We start from the raw sequence: 16544 nt of genomic DNA, 5'->3' as shown, positions 1-16544 counted from the left end.
TGGGATAGGGAAAATGGTATTTGGATTTTTGAAAATCTTGGAGCATGTAGCTAGCAATCGAGAATTTTCTGAATGTTGAGTTAGACAATCCATGTGTAGTATTTTTGATAGATTTCTTGTGAAAAGCAATTTAATATACATGTATTCTGAAAGTGACAAGAATTGTACTTAGAAATCTAGCTGCAGATCTGTTGCGTTATGGTTTATATACTTGTATTTGTCTCTGACCATAACGCAATGTGTACAGATCCCGTAATGCAAAAATATTTTTGCGCACTTTTGGGGAGAATTTTTCCACTTTCCAGCACCGGTCAATTAACTTCCTTTCACTCCCTAATTCTAGACACATTCTGTTGCCCATAAGTATATTTTATCCACCTCCCTACCATTTATAGTTGTCTCTACAGGCAATAAACTCACTTGAAGTGAATTTTCAGCAATCTAACAAATTTTTATCAAGCTAGATTATCACTTTTAGAGACGACTATGAAGGGTTGGGAGATGGGTGAAATATAGAGACTAGTTAAATCATGTGCCTAGAATTAGGGAGTGAAGGGTATCTAATGTAAGTAAATCTAGAAATCCATCAATTATGTGATTAAAACAAAAAGAAATTAATGTTTCTTTGGTTGTTGAAAAATTAATGATGTTTGATCAAAACTGCCAGCATTCTTATTGGTAAAAAGCTTGAAAAGATGGAAAATGTGTTGTCAGATGATGAAACTGGTGCTTAATCTTATTTTTCTCACCATAGTAAAGGAAGTTAAATCTAGAGTTATTGTAAATACTGATAATTTTCAGTCAAAGTGTTTGTATATGATTAAAGGCAATGATAGGTTTGTTATTTGTTTGCCTGACCATTATGAATGGGATTAACTTGTTAGTGGAAACACAATATAGTGTTTTATATATGTTTCAGAATTGCCACAATATTTTGGCAATAGTAAACTCAATGTAAAGATCAAAGTATTTTGTTGCTCGCTTCGAAATTAAGTTTTGGTGTAACATATTTAGTTCTCAAAATATTGCCTGCATGAATGTGAAAGTTTGACAACTTTGTAATATTTGTAAATATATGTCAGCAGTTATTGCTTCGTTAGGCAGTAGTAATTATGGTAGTTCAAAGAAAACTGCATATTGTGCTTTCTTCAAAGAAGGATAACATGTTAACATGTTTAAAGTCATGTCTTCTTCTTCATGATTGTAAACATGGTGAAAGTTTGACAAAAGTCTGTTTTTTAATGTTATAATTACATCTCCTTTCATGTTTGTAATGCTATCTAACCTCTTATTTGGCATGTATTGTGAAAATTCAATATTGGATTGCCAATGGGCTGTAATTGATGTATGAAACAATTGTTTTTCAATAAGGTTAATATAAAATTATTATGAATATTGTCACAAAATAAATTTGGAAATGAAGATCACGCAGTTTTCTTTTATTTATTCTATAAATCTTGAAATTTTTAAGTTTTAAAATTTGAAAAACACTCGTTCTTTGATATATTGATATTAACAGAAAGGTGAAATCACCGTTATCACCCCCTCCCACAAGTCAAAGTCAAGTACTAATCAAGTTTTACTCATGCACAATTAAAGTACTTACGGCTCAGTCAATTACCATTACCATGCTTCAGTATTTAAGAGAAAAGGCACAATATTTCAGTCACATTCTACTTTATTACAAATGGTCTGTAATTGAATTTTTAAAAAAGTAAACTTTGAAAATTGACAAATTCATATATTTTTTTTCAAATATAAAGTGTAAATATTAATATGTAACAGTGAAAAATATTTATCTTATAAAGATATAAAACAAAGTGGGAAATATAAAAGCACTTATCACAGTTGATAACAAAATAAAATGTACAAAATGTAAACAAATTTAATATAAATATACATGTAGTAAGATGTGCACAAACAACCCAGCATTAGCTGAGCAGATCAAAAAATATTTTACAGACTAGTTTATAAAAATGCATAAAGCTATAATTATAGCTAAAAATGTCATTCAAAACTTACATTATAATAAAATTGATGGACATAAAATTATAACATTTACAAATTAAACACTGAAATACATGTAGGTTAATTTTTAAAGTTTTTAAAATAAAAAAATTCATTTCATGTTTACATACTATAATATCTAAATGACTTCACATGCAAACATGTACATATACAGACAAATGTATTTTTTTATTAGTCCTATACAAAATTTTTAAAACATTATTGATTTTTTTCCTTCATGGGATGTCATTTAACAACTACTGTCTTTTCTTTTCTTTTTATCTTTGATCTTTCAAAATTTCAGAGAATATATCACAGATTTAAATGAGACAGCTTTTTTTCCCAAATTTTTAGCCTAATTATAATCTATAACTTGCATTTTTTTAGTGATTGACATGTATCTTGAAAGCTAAAAAGTGCAGAAGTATGAATAAAATCTCAAATTTCTATAAAGTTCAACAATCAGATTCAAAAATTGTTCTGTGCATCATATATGATTTAGATTTCTAATAAAGGAAAAATATATTAAAAAGATTTTTGGGTGTGTTTTTTTTTTCCTTATCAAATACTGATATTTATTGTAAAAAAAAAACAAAAAACTTACTGATTTTGTGAAACATATGAATTAACACAATTAATGAAATGGTTAATCACTTTGAGGTAAACTAAAAAACTTTCCATGGACGGATCCAACAATTATACCCACATTAATGTAAATTTAATAAATATACATGTTTGTCCAGCAAAGGTCTCACCCTAACCCCCACCCCAACCCATATCCAGGAATACAATTCTTTATCCAAAAAAAAATTCGTTTTGATATATGCCATTTTGTTAACAATTTTGACATGATTGGATCACATATTAAATACATTTAAATACATGTAAAAAAAAATTAATTGGCAAAAACAGCTGTTGATCTCTGTTGGAATAATGAACACTAGCAAAGTCCAAGGCCAAATGCAGCAACATGCAACTTTCACATCTCAGCAACATGCAACAAATGCTTACAAACAGTGCAACAAAAATTTCACAAGGTACAAATGGGTACAGTTAATGAAGACAATATCTTGTCATTAATCTTGTTTTTACGACATGTAAAATGCAGTGAACACTATTATAGCTTTACAAATGTGCAGCAAAGTTGATCAAGTCATTTAGCAATGGTGAACGGCAATATGCTGATATAAGCAAACCAAAGAAGTGTAATGGGCTAGCAATCATAATCAAATTATGTACAGCAAATAAAATTGAACAATTGTAAAAAAAAAAAATGTATAATTATATAAATCTGATATGTGTTTTTCTTTAAAAAAATTGTTGTTGGTTAAATAAATTTAATTTAATTAGCAGCTTTTTATTCTTCAATTTACAATTGAAAACATTAAATATAATTAAGGTAAAATATTTTATATCAAAATTAAGTGTCAAAAATCCAGATTGTGCATGCAAAATTTTTATTAAACTCAAGTGTCTGGCTCCAAAAAAAAAAAAAAAAAAAAAAAAAAAATGGAGGCATATAATTTCATTTCATATATGGCATAAAGTTTGCCTTTTCAGTAGAATACCGCTTTTTTCAAACAATTTTTCTCCAATTTAAAAATATAAAATGGGAAAAAATTGACTTTTTTTAAAGTAATGATTAGTTTTCAAATTTTATGCCATTGTTGTTCGCTTACTTAATTTCAAATTTTTCTCTTGAACATTAAAACTCTGAAAATAGAACAAAAAGTAAATCTGAAAACAAAATTTTATAAATTTTACAGAAATATAAAAAAAAAATTATCTTGCACTCATATATTACAGTCTGGTTTTACAATCTGGAAATATCATCATAAAAAAATTGTCCTCCAGCATTTATTTAGAACACAATTAATAGCTTAGTTGATATATTGAGACTCAGATTTCCTCCTTCCAAGAAGACAAACGAGTTTTAAATGTGGGGTCGGGGGACCGCACCCCTTTTCTGCTGGGGGTGGTGGCACTGGCGGGTCTGAAGAGAGAGCTGGGGTGGATCCGGACCGTGGCAGCAGTGGAGGGGCGACTGTTGTCGGGGGTACTTACAACTATACTGGGGTTAGGCGACCTTTTCCCGCGCTGCCCGGGGGCTGATTTGGCTCGACTTGTAGCTCGAGCTGTCGTAGCGCGGCTCATCGAGCCAGTCATCGGTCTCATACCTGGAAATCAAGAAGGTAGTAGAGTAAAATATCTAGATAATGAACAGTTATCGAATGCAAAAATCTATTGATTCAATTTGGAAACAATACAAATTGGGAGCAAAGCAATCACGGACCTCTCCAAACATCAGAAGTGGGTTTAGAGGTAAGTTAAAGGTACTTGGACACAGATTTGAGGTTAATATTTTCTCTATAATATTACGACTTATATATTTTAATAGCATTTCACACAAAAATTAATTGAAAATTTTATTTCATTTAAGGATGTACAACACACCTACCCCAAAAAATTCCTGTCGTTTAATTTTCGTTATTTTTGTATATGTAGTACATAACTATATCTACTGCATGTATGCATATTTTAGACAAAATCGTTCGAGTGGTTTTTGGACAGGAACCTCCGAAAGTTACCCCCCTTTAATTGTTTATAAGGAGTGAAAATTTTTTATCAATGAACTACTTAAACCTTGATTTTCAAAAAAACCAGGTATATATGTCAAATTTTATTGCCTTATTCCTTTAACCATTTAACACTAAAACATAGTCATCTTTTTGATATACATATCATCAAAACAATTTTTAAAGACCTTAAACTGAAAAACTATGAATTTTCTAAGCCTTGAAAATTGCGTATTTTTCAAATTCAAAATTTTTTTGTGAAAAAACCTGTCGTTTAATTTTAATAAAAAAATTTATTTAGGTAGCTGGTAGTAAAAATAATATTAATAATTTTTTTTTTAATTTTTTTTAGACCAGTTTTGATTTAATAGCGGAAAATTACCCCCCCCCCCCTTTCTCAATAAAACACGTTCCCGCGCGTCTTTCAGACGGGGGTCGATCACTTTGTTATATAAATCTACAAATACACATCAAAAAAATTAAATTGGAATATTGCTTTTGCTTTAAAAATATATTACCTTACAAATTTAAAAGTTCTCATATGTAAAGCGTATTTAAATGTAGATTTTTAGGCAATTTTTGAATACCCCTATCACCCCCACCCCCTTCTTTTTTGCGTCGCAGACCATCAGCGTTTGACGAAACGTCGTTTACAGTGCAAATATACTGGTATTTCGTCAAGAATCCCGGAGGTATGCATTATTTTTTAAATTCATGAATGCAGAATAAATATTGACTACTCTTTTTATATGTATCAGGAAAAAATTACTAAAAGATTTTAGTGTTTAGTCCATATACGTTTGCGTTATGCATTCCATATCACATGAAACCTGGATACGAATTCAAGTTTTGCTGAACTTGAATATGTTGATTTTTAATTTTATTAAAAAATGGTGTATGTTCAACTCTCCTGTGATATAAATGGAATAATTGTAGTCTCTTTCATGTCATTATTTCAAACGAGACAGTATGTGGCCGTGGGGATACATCGACATTTGCATTAGATGTACATACACCCCTCATATTGTATGCATTTCTTTCAATGTCGTCGCTTCTAAAGTTAAAATGAAAATACCGTATTCGTCCACATTAACATCAAAATATCAATAATTAAACTCTTCATCTATTTCAATTTATATCAAATCGCACATTGATATTTTTTAAAATCTTATAGGCTACGTTTTGTTTTGATTCGAGGAAATGCGAACCGACATTGTTGACAGAAAGTCAAAGTTACGATTTGCTGAAATAGGATATTCATAAATGCAGATAATTTCAGTACAAGTGAACAATTCTTTTCAATTCTATACTTACATTGTGTATATGAGGTCTATAGTATTCAATTCTCGGATTTATCAGGTCTTGCTGTAAATGTATCTGATTCTGTGGAAAACCGTGAATAAAGGGAGGAAAATAAACATCTACATTTTCAGAGTTGTTCCTCTTTGATCAGTAAGGGTCTGAGAACAACATCGATTTTACATTGTAAAAAGTTTTTTGTTTATTTATTGTTGTTTTATTTAATTAAAGAAGAAAAACAATATTTATATCGTGTATGCACAAATTGTAATGAAGACCATTAATCGGAATGTTATATAGCCAATTGTACATAAGGAGAATTTCGGCAATGTAAACAAAATTTTCAGAATAGAAAAAATGCTGCACTTTGCTCAAAAATACAATTTATTGTATATGAAATGAAATGAAATAAACATTAAGGGATGGTATTTTATGTCTTGCTTTTTACGGAGTTTAATCGGGTTAATTAAAAATACTTATGGATTGAGTATGGTGCGCACAATCACAGCCAAGCCCCATATCCCAATTTTATTTCATGGTTGATATACATCGGGATCGTTTTATTCGTCGTTTTGACGCTTTATTTTTGACGTTAAATTTGACGTCACGTCAAACGTTCAATTGAAATCGCAAGAGTTATCTCCCCCAGTGTGTTGTACGTCTTTAAAAGTTATTAAAACTTTAAATTTTTTGGCGGGTTTGATTGACACATCCTTGCACTTTCACAAATTTTAACTTTATTCTTAACCCTTAGGAAAAGAGGCAATCCTGATGTGTATTAATGAAAAATATTAATACTATAATCCAGAAAATTCAGAGTAGGCATGTTCTAAAGCAAAACAAACACACAATATATTGTCAGTCCGTGCAGTTGTGGTGAACAGACTTTGGCGATTGAACGCACCCGGTGAATCGTAAACATCAAACAATAACATGTTTACAAAAACCTGTGTACATAACACGAGTGTGATCGATTCGCAAAACTCTGTACACAACGGAATGACAATACTTGTGAAGGAGTTACAGGGCTTTCTAACATTTCTACTCTGGATAAAATTATTCTTCTGGATTTAAGGTTTAATATTTCTCATTAATACACATCAGGATTGCCACTTTTTCTAAGGATTAAGAATAAAGTTAAAATTTGTGAAAGTGCAAGGATGTGTCAATCAAACCGCCAAAAAATTTAAAGTTTTAATAACTTTTAAATGAAACAAGATTTTTAATTAATTTTTGTTTGAAATGCTATTAAAATGTATAATTCGTGATATTATACAGAAAATATTAACTTCAAATCTGTGTCCAAGTACCTTTAAAGACCCAATTTTTTACCGTACGGTTACAGGAGGAGAGGGAGTGGTCGAAGTAACAGTGGTGTTATTTACCTGGAGACCCTTAATACCCAAGATGTCAAAAATCTGTATACACGTATATAGCAGTACACAGGAAGTCTGTGTTTGGTAATCAGGGTCATCATTACGTGTTTTGTGTCTGGTTTTGAGTGAAACTATGTAAAATAATTATTTTAATATGAAAATTATTCGTAAACTTATTGCATTTATCGTAATCATGGTAATGTTTTGAAGGAAAAAAAATAATAAGATACACGTATATCGTTTTAGAAAATGTTTTCCTTACATAAAAGAAAAAATCACGAGTAAAAACTACAAATCAATAAATTTTATCTTTTTTAATCTTCAATAAAAGAAATCACTTGATTAAAAAAGTCTGAATATTGAAATAAAAAAAATTATTAATCCACCTATCCGTCGTGCATATGAACATGCATTTACCGCGATCGGAATGGTTTTTTTTTTCCCTGGCCAACAATGTTGTCCAAAATATTCCATATTTTTTATTCTCTGTGTGTTAACAAAATTTTATTGTTAGAAAGATTTCTTTTCAGAATCGATCACTATTAATTATCTTCACATTTTCATTACGTATATACAGTCAATTCTCGAATTATCGCCATTCGATTCATCACCATTTTCGCATTACCGCCATGATTTCCCAAGAACGTTTTTCCTGCTATATAAAATTCTCTTTATAACGCCAAATTCGCATACCGCCATCCGCCACCCTGTTTTCACAACAAACGTCCATTTTTAAGAGTCAATTATCTCGATATACCGCCACAGGTGTGTGTGGTCAGTGAAGCGCGGCTAATTGGTTGACGCCATCCCTGTTGTTAAGCATGCCAAGCCACACAAGCTACATGCAATTAAATAATTAATTAAGAATTCAATAAACAATAATTTTACACGAACTGTTATATAACCAAATTTTTCTATTAAATAAAAATCATTTAGTCACGGCTTTGCCTTGAAAACCGTCGTTGTTAAAGCATGCCGATAATGATATTATCTTAATGATCTCTGCTTTAAACAATACAAAATTTGCTTTCAAAATTAATATACGTTATAAATTCTGGACGTTTCATTAACAATATTGCCATTAACAATGAATTTATTCAAGAATTCATTTTACGTACTATCGGCAATATCTTACGACGATCGACCCAGCACTTTTTTTTCAATATCAGACTGCAGATTTACATGCATACACATATACTTGTCTTTATTTTATGCACATTTTGTTTTAGCTAAACTATACATAAAAATTACTTGAAGTATTCTCAAATTAAGGAGTATATATAATTTTTTATACAAGTAATTATACAAATAGAAGTGCGAATGGTATTGTTAAGAACGGTAACTCTACTTCTTGTTTCCTAAATGATGGAAAATTCAATTCATCGCCAAATTCGTTATACCGCCATGATTTCTGAATTACAAAAGGTGGCGGTTTATCGAGAATTGACTGTATACAGACACTATAGGAAATTCGAGCATTAATTCTGACATCAATTTCTGTACAACATCGTGCGGATTGTAGCCATAGTACAAAATAAAACATCTTTTAAAAACTATGCTTTGACGTTTATTAGTGCTGAATATTTTTCTTATATCCCATTTCTTAAAAAATAATTTAAATCGTCGGACTTCCAATTACGGCAATTAGAGCCTGTTTCTGTGGACGCGGTCTTTTTTTCTACAGATAATGTGGACGATATAACACTTACAAGTAACAAACAGCAGTGAAGCTAGAAAAGAAATAATTTATAATGTCATTGTTTTAATAATCTACTTTCAATTATTTTTTAAAATAAAATTCAAACATATGGGAGTTTTCTAACCCGCGTGTATACTATGCGGGTACATGAAAGAGTCTGACGCGTGACCAGGTCATTGTTTTCAAAACATGCAAACTCAGATTATCAGGTAGCACAGGTAGCTCACCTGTCAATCAAATCAGAAGCTATTGTTTTTTCTGTGATTGACAGGCGGTAAATTATTGATCTTGAATCAGGTAGATTTTGGGGGCGTTAACATAAAATTGGGTGTTTAAGGTATTGAATTAGCAATAACTATTCTGCTTAGCTGAAACTAGCAGCTGCTACTGCATTACACGTGTTTCATAACAATAACAAACTGCATTAAAGGGAGATAAATGTTACTTACTGTTTCGACTAGGGGGGATTACTGGGGGTCCACCATTAATCTCAAGACTACAACAAAGTTCAGAGGTCAAACTGAGGTCAAACTGACATCACATGTTACACATGTAAAGATTTTGTACAACAAAGGATGAAAAATAAATCATAGTTAATGAAAAGAATGTTATGATGTATGAAAGATATATCAATGATGCAATATGTAAATTCCAATTAGTGACTAGACGTGCAAATATATATGACAATTGTATATGACACAGTGAAAATATGTTAGTTTTTTTTCAAATAACTACCACACCCTGTTATATCAAGTATACTAGTAAATCCTAGCTGATTTTGTTCCAAGATTTAGATAAAGGTATAGTAAATGATTTTGATAATATAATTACTAGTCACCTTATGTGAGCTTCATTCAAAAACAGGTTTAAAAATTTCAATGAGCACTGACAATATTTTAGGATTATTCTATAACTTATACCAATAATCTTGACCCTATGACCTTGACCTTATTTTGAGCAAGTGGGCTCAAAAACTTCAATGATGAACATTTTTGCTTTTAAAAATTTAAATAAATTTAAGGTCTGTTTATTGTTTAAAATGTGATGTTATCATGTAAAATTTATGCATATAATTATGATAATGATTATACGAATCAGGGCATAAAAAAAAAATAAAACTATTTTTTTTTTTGCATAGTTATCTCCCTTTTGAAATCTGAGAGTCAATTATTGTTCATCAAATAACTTAACTGACAGTATTTATTTTTAGCACATATACTAACCACTGAGAAGGAAGGCCCACAATCTTAGCACGTTTAAAGTCCTGAACAAACTCCTGACTGATTTTGGCATTTTTCCCAATGTTTTCTTCCAGTTTCTTGTACAACCCTGGCGTATTTCTACAAGCACTGAACAGAATCCTGGCCGCGGTCCTGTTGAAGGTCAAATACCCCAGGGCCACAGCACAAGCACTCCTGACCTGGTCATTGGGGGAGGAGAGTTTATCGACCAAAATATCAATAGCCCCCGAGGTCACCATGGCGTCCGGAATTCCCGCGCGAGTGTGGGCAAGACTGGAGAGCAGGCTGGCGGCCAGAACGATGACATTGTCTTCTTTTGAGTGGAGTTTCTCCACAAGAAGGGTCACCCCACGGGCCGTTAGGTTCACCTGGTCCTGGTCCACTATGACTCGCGCTAGCACCACAATCTAAAAATCATGATAAATACTTTAAAACTGTTAAAATTTGATTCGCACTTCATTCCTGTTAATTCCAAAAGAGAGCAAATGTCAATAACGGTTAGTTTTTAAAGATCACAGGTGGATATTAATAATACAAACTGATCTTTAAATAAACGAAGTTACTTGGTGGTAGTTAGCACGTTTACAACTGTTTAATTCCCTACTGGCATCTGCTAAAACTTTTTTTTTACAATTATGCAATTCAGATTTGATCCTGGATAATATTCAAGATTTATCAACAGGCTCTCATTTGGGCCGTAAAAATTGAATGAGCTTGGTTTTCACTCCCAATTTACCACTATTTATTCTCTTATTGAAAGCAAGTCTGAGATCAAAAATAAGTTCGAGTCCAAGTTTTATGACAATGCAGGAGCCAGGAATTTCCATTTGCTGACAATTCTGTATTGAGCCAAATGAGGAAAAAAGTCATTAACAAATGCAACTTATTATTTTTTAATACAAAATCTATCTCACCATATTTCTTCACTGAATGATTTTTGGATTAACAGTTTATAAGCTTGTACCTGAAAAGCTGCATAGCAGACATCATACTCTATACTGGAATTAAGGAATGGCTCAAACACGGAGTATTTGATGCCCCCCGCTTCTCTGATGGCATACTGCTGAGGGGTGTTGTTGAAGGCAAAAATTGTAAGAGCCATTCCTGCCCTTAATCGTATTGCCTGTCAAAAAATAAAATATCTAAAGTGGAATCAGAAATAATACAGGGAAATACCAGTGCTGTAATACATAGAAAGATACTTGATTTTTTTGGAAACTCTAAATTTTTGGGATCCTTATCAAAAATGCTTGTCATGAAAGTAAAAATTGAATCATCACAAATTTGAAATAACCCATTATATGATTTTGATTTGAACATATTTTATAATATGTTATAATACATATATGGATTGGGCAGCAGGCACAGTCTATATATGCTCTTTCCACATTATATGCTGGTTCATGTGAAAGAAAATGGCTATATCAGAGTACAAGTATACCCAAGAATGATAGGTTACTAAGCATCAATCTCTATTCCTTTTCATTATTTCCCTTGCTTAACCTTTCAACCTACCTCACTTTTTGACTTTAACAAATCCAGTAGAACATCAAAGTTAAACCCTGGCTCCTCCTGCAGTAATTCCTGGTTACGAGTGTTGCTAAGGACAATACAACCTAGCGCTATGGCAACCTCCACTTGGACCTCCTCAGAAGGAGGCTGATTTAGATAGGTCACTAGGGTGGGGATCGCCCCCTCTTCTGCTATCTTCCTCTGGGTCACTTTGTTGTTGCAATAAGCCACACCTAGCAAAACAAGTTATCTTTTATAAAATTGATGATAATATGTATTTGTGTTGCTGATATAATTGTAATTTTAGAGGAATTGCACCAAAAACAATGTGGACCTTGGAGTAAAACTGGAATTTTTTAAAGTCAATTCAAAGTAATAACACTTAATGTAAATGACCATGTTATTTAATTATATAGCCAGGCCTCATAATTCTGCATACAATTATTTATTCACAAGCAAATTTTCTAGTTAGATGAAATTTCTCAGTTACAGAAACATGCCTTATCGAGGCTCAATTGTGTTAATACTTTATTCTGAATAGAAATGATACAAGATTTAGGCTTAAATTTCATATTAAAAGACTCTGTGGACTTACCAACACACAGAATTCCAAGCACTTGTATGACCATGAGTATGACCTGCGGGGAGTCTTTATGAGTTCGCAGAAGACGGACCAACTGATTAAAAGCCTCCGTCTGAGCTAGTTTTATCTGGTTCTCTATATTCTCTCTTCCCAAAGCAATGGACATCATACAACCTACAATTGAGGATAAATATATTAGATTTCTTGTCATCTATTTTTGTAGTAAGGGTACATGAACTTTCTAAATTTGAATTTGCCTTAGTTTATTTTCTCACCTTAAGCAAGTTATATACTGCAAAAGCATAAATATTCGTGGGGGATTAAATTTTGTTTACTTCGTTGTTAACAATTATCAATGAAATTAAATCCCTCATGAAATTTTATATGACTATATAGTGAACACTAGGGTTACTTTAAACAACGAAATTAAATGCCCACGAAACTATTCTAGGTTACCGTAACAAATCAAAGAAATTTTATCCCCACGAAAATTTGTGCTTCTACAGTAGTTGTACCTGACTAATTTGCATCCTGCATGCAGATTATGACTTGAAACTGACTGGTGATAGTATCTGACTTTAAATAAAACATATGAGAGTTACACAATGACCTTTGTCCTACTTTACACTGTGTGACATTTGTCCTACTTTACACTGTAATTTATTCCGTGTGACGTATGTTCTACTTGACACTGTGTGACCTTTGCCCTACTTTACACTGTGTGACCTTTGTCCTTTTAACATTGTGTGGCCTTTGTTTTTTTTACACTTTGTGACCTTTGCCCTCTTTATGACTTTTGTCCTACTTTACACTGTGTGACCTTTGACCTACTCACCAACTTGAAGCAGTTTTTCAGTATCCTCCAGTAACATACTACAGATGTCGGGGATGCTGGTTTTCTCTGCGATGTATTTCTGTTGAGTCGTGGTGTTTCCGGCTAAAGCCCATAAAGCCTTGGCACCATGCTCCTTCACTGATACATTGAAATTCTGCAATTTCATAGCAGAATTAGTTTTGACTGACTTTAATTTGTGCAATTTTCATTGGAACCAGGTACAAGCAGGTACCATATTCTCCCATTACTTCATAGACTCATGCCACTGAGTAATTACAATGTGGTTTTTTAATTCCAAAGTGCAATAAAAGGGCATATAGGGTATAAAAGGGTATATATCAATTCATGTATATAAAATCTTTCTACACTAAAATTCTACATTAAAATCATTGCTCAATTCAAGAATATACAGTAAAACTTGTTTAGTCTATATAGGGATATTGCAAATTCATGGATATAGCAAAGCTATCTTTGATCCCAAGCTATATAAATTTAAAGAATTCCTTAATTTAAGGATACTTTGTATAACTAATTATGGATATAGTGAAGTAATTTCATAGGTCCCAGTGACTTTAATGTTATAACCAAGTTTTACTGTATAAGATAAGCTACCAACAAACAAGCATCTTTGGTCCTAGAGTACACAATAAAGTCAAAAGACATGTATTTTAAATCTGCATTACACCTGTTACATATTAAACAGATAGTGACAACAAGTCCCTCTACTCCATGGTCTGTCTGTTACCTTGAGGAGTTTTTTGAGAGCTGTGGGGGCTTTGATCCGTAGGAACGTCTGTTGACAGGCTGGGTTGTCCTGGGCTAGGGCCTCTATAGCATTAGCACACTTCACCCTCACAGTCTCGTTAGTTGTACCATTAATTATCTCCACCAGCGGTCTGTAAATTGATACATTTTGGTTAACTATGGGATATAATCACAGTCTTCTAAGAATACTGTTAGTATAAGTTCTTTTTAAAATTTACACTATGTACACAGTCACAAACTTTCCACAGAAATTTGTCCCATCAAACCTTAAATAATACACATATAAAGCATATAATGAGAGTCTTAAGATATCAGCAAAATTTTCTACCAGCGGATTGCAAAGAAATAGAGTTTCCATGGAATTATGACCTCATGGATAAAAGTATGTCTACTATCATAAACCAACCATCCATTTTATTTGTGACTATAACTTTTAAATCAATAAATTTTTTGAACAATGCAATCTTCTCTCATAGATTTGAAGATGAAAAATGAAGAAGAAAAACACAATCTTACTCTAAACCCCCTGCTTCCAGTAAAGCATCTTGATTTTTCTTGTTTCCTGCTGAAATGGCTGCAATACAAGCTGCAGTGGCAGCCTTCAGTTTCTCTGGAAAATCAAAAATAAAATTAAATATGACCTCACTCAAAAATATTTGTTCACAGCTTGCATTTAAAAAAAAGGCAATACTAAAATAAGGTGCCACAACTCTAACCTGAATCTAGAGTAAGAAACTCTCTGAGAAAAGCAATCCCGCCATTTTCCGCCACCGCGTCCTGATTAATGGGATTTCCCGCACACAACACCCGGACGGCATTCACCGTGTTTATCAGAACCTCCTCTAACTCTGAGTCCATCAGATTTATCAGCGGGGGAATTCCCCCCTCCTCTGCGATCAGAGACTGGTTCCCCTGGATACTGGCAATGTCTGACAGAATTATGGCCACGCGGGACTGGATGTTGTCGTCGGGGGAGTTCAGGAGCTGGATTAGGATAGGAGCGGCTTTGGCTTTGGTTAGGGCTTCTCGGACCTCCTGGTGCTCTGATATGTTTACGATGACGGAGGCGGAGACAGACTGCAGGACCTCATTGTCTGAGTGTAGTAAGCCCACCAATGCAGGGATACCACCTGGAAAGCAAAATTGATCAAGATTTTGAAAATTCTTCTCTTCTTCATGATGGTGATTTTTCTTGACAATACTAACTTAGAACCATCCATAAATTTCTATTGTTAAGTTATTTGTTCCTGCACGATCATTACCTCGAGTATAAGAAATATATGGAGATAACACCAGATGCTAGGTATTATTTACCTGCTTCCAGTGTTTGTGTTTAGATGTAGACAGAATGTCTAGACCTGCATCCAGTTGAATCTTTAGATGTAGACATGAATGTCTAGACAGTAGACATTGTCATATTTACCTGCTTCCAGTATAGACTTCCAGTGCTCTGGTTTAGACGTAGACAGGACTTCCAGACATTTGACAGCACTGTCCTTTTTATCTGTGTCAGGATCAGACAGCATTTCTGTCAAAAATTATTTTACATTTTCATTTTATATATACTGAGAATGAAAAAAAGGCACCACAAAGTGGAACATCCCCTCACAAAAGTTCGCATTAATCAAGATATAAAGGATCACCTTCATTTTGCCCACCTTACTCACTCAACCACTAACATACACACAAGCATGATAATTTATTCCCTCCAACGTCTTTGCAAGGGGATAAAAAAAACCCTCCTCATATTCCTTCAATTTTGTAAAATTTATGCCTTTCCATCGAAAGATTATTGCCCTCTTCTACTAACTGACAAGAATGCCTCTCCCCTCAAAATACTATTACACTGTCTTACTTACTGACAAGAATGCCCCCCCCCCCCAAAAAAAAAATTATTGCACTGTCCTATTTACTGACAAGAGTGCTTCTCTCCCAAAAATTCATTGCACTGTCATACTTACTGACAAGAATAGTCCAGACAGGTGCCTTTTGATGGCCCCATTCAATCAGGTACTCCAGCACATTGGTGTGGAACCTCATGGCCGCTAAATTGATCATACCGTTCCCCTCCCCATCCACGCGAGAAATGTCAGCTCCGAGTTTGATCAAGCACTTAACGGCTGACAGACCCCCTGAACCAGCAGCCAACAACAGAGGAGTGGATCTTACACTGAAATAGAGGGGTGGATAAAAAACATTTCAAACTAATAGCTATTTGAAAGTGTAAACATGAAAAAGATCTTTTTTTTTCTTTGAACTTCAATTTCAAAATTCTCTGAAAAGAGAGCCAAATTGGCTCTTATCTGGTATAGTTCTTTCTTTGTAATCAAACATGATACTCATTTTTAATGAGGAGTTATTTATCCTTGCTATATCCATGAGTTTGATGATAAAGATCATTTTGACTTTTCATTGACTTTTATTAAATTAGAATTTTCTGAAAAGAGGGCCAAAATCGTTCTGATCAGGTATAGTTCTTTTTCAAACATACTCGTTTTTAGTGAGGAGTTCTATCACAGGACTATTCCTCCTTGCCATGAGTTTGATGATGGCCTCATGGTCAAAGAAAGAGGCGTGGTGGATGGGTGCCCAGCCGTCCTGATCGTACAATGTCTGTCCGGCACAACAGGCCAGCAAGCAGGCCGCAGCAT

The 16544-nt window shown here is 33.2% G+C and overlaps 1 protein-coding gene across 1 annotated transcript; it reads right to left on the bottom strand.

The window, feature by feature from the left end:
* Positions 1–3803: 3803 nt before the first annotated feature.
* Positions 3804–16539, bottom strand: LOC134278871 (ankyrin and armadillo repeat-containing protein-like; the record flags this gene model as incomplete). The annotated part of the gene is made up of 13 exons (XM_062761171.1): positions 3804–4184; positions 9407–9453; positions 10181–10605; positions 11163–11321; positions 11714–11943; positions 12306–12467; positions 13129–13282; positions 13874–14024; positions 14410–14503; positions 14610–15023; positions 15317–15421; positions 15855–16063; positions 16385–16539. Coding segments are annotated over 13 exons (2583 nt in total), but the record flags the coding sequence as incomplete, so codon positions are not given.
* Between the last annotated feature and the right edge of the window lie 5 nt (positions 16540–16544).

This window comes from Saccostrea cucullata, unplaced genomic scaffold (genome assembly GCF_032062105.1).
Source record: "Saccostrea cucullata isolate Sc308-1 unplaced genomic scaffold, CSIRO_AGI_Scuc_v1 ctg5925, whole genome shotgun sequence".
NCBI lineage: Eukaryota > Metazoa > Mollusca > Bivalvia > Ostreida > Ostreidae > Saccostrea > Saccostrea cuccullata.
This window is presented reverse-complemented; position numbering and strand designations above follow the sequence as displayed.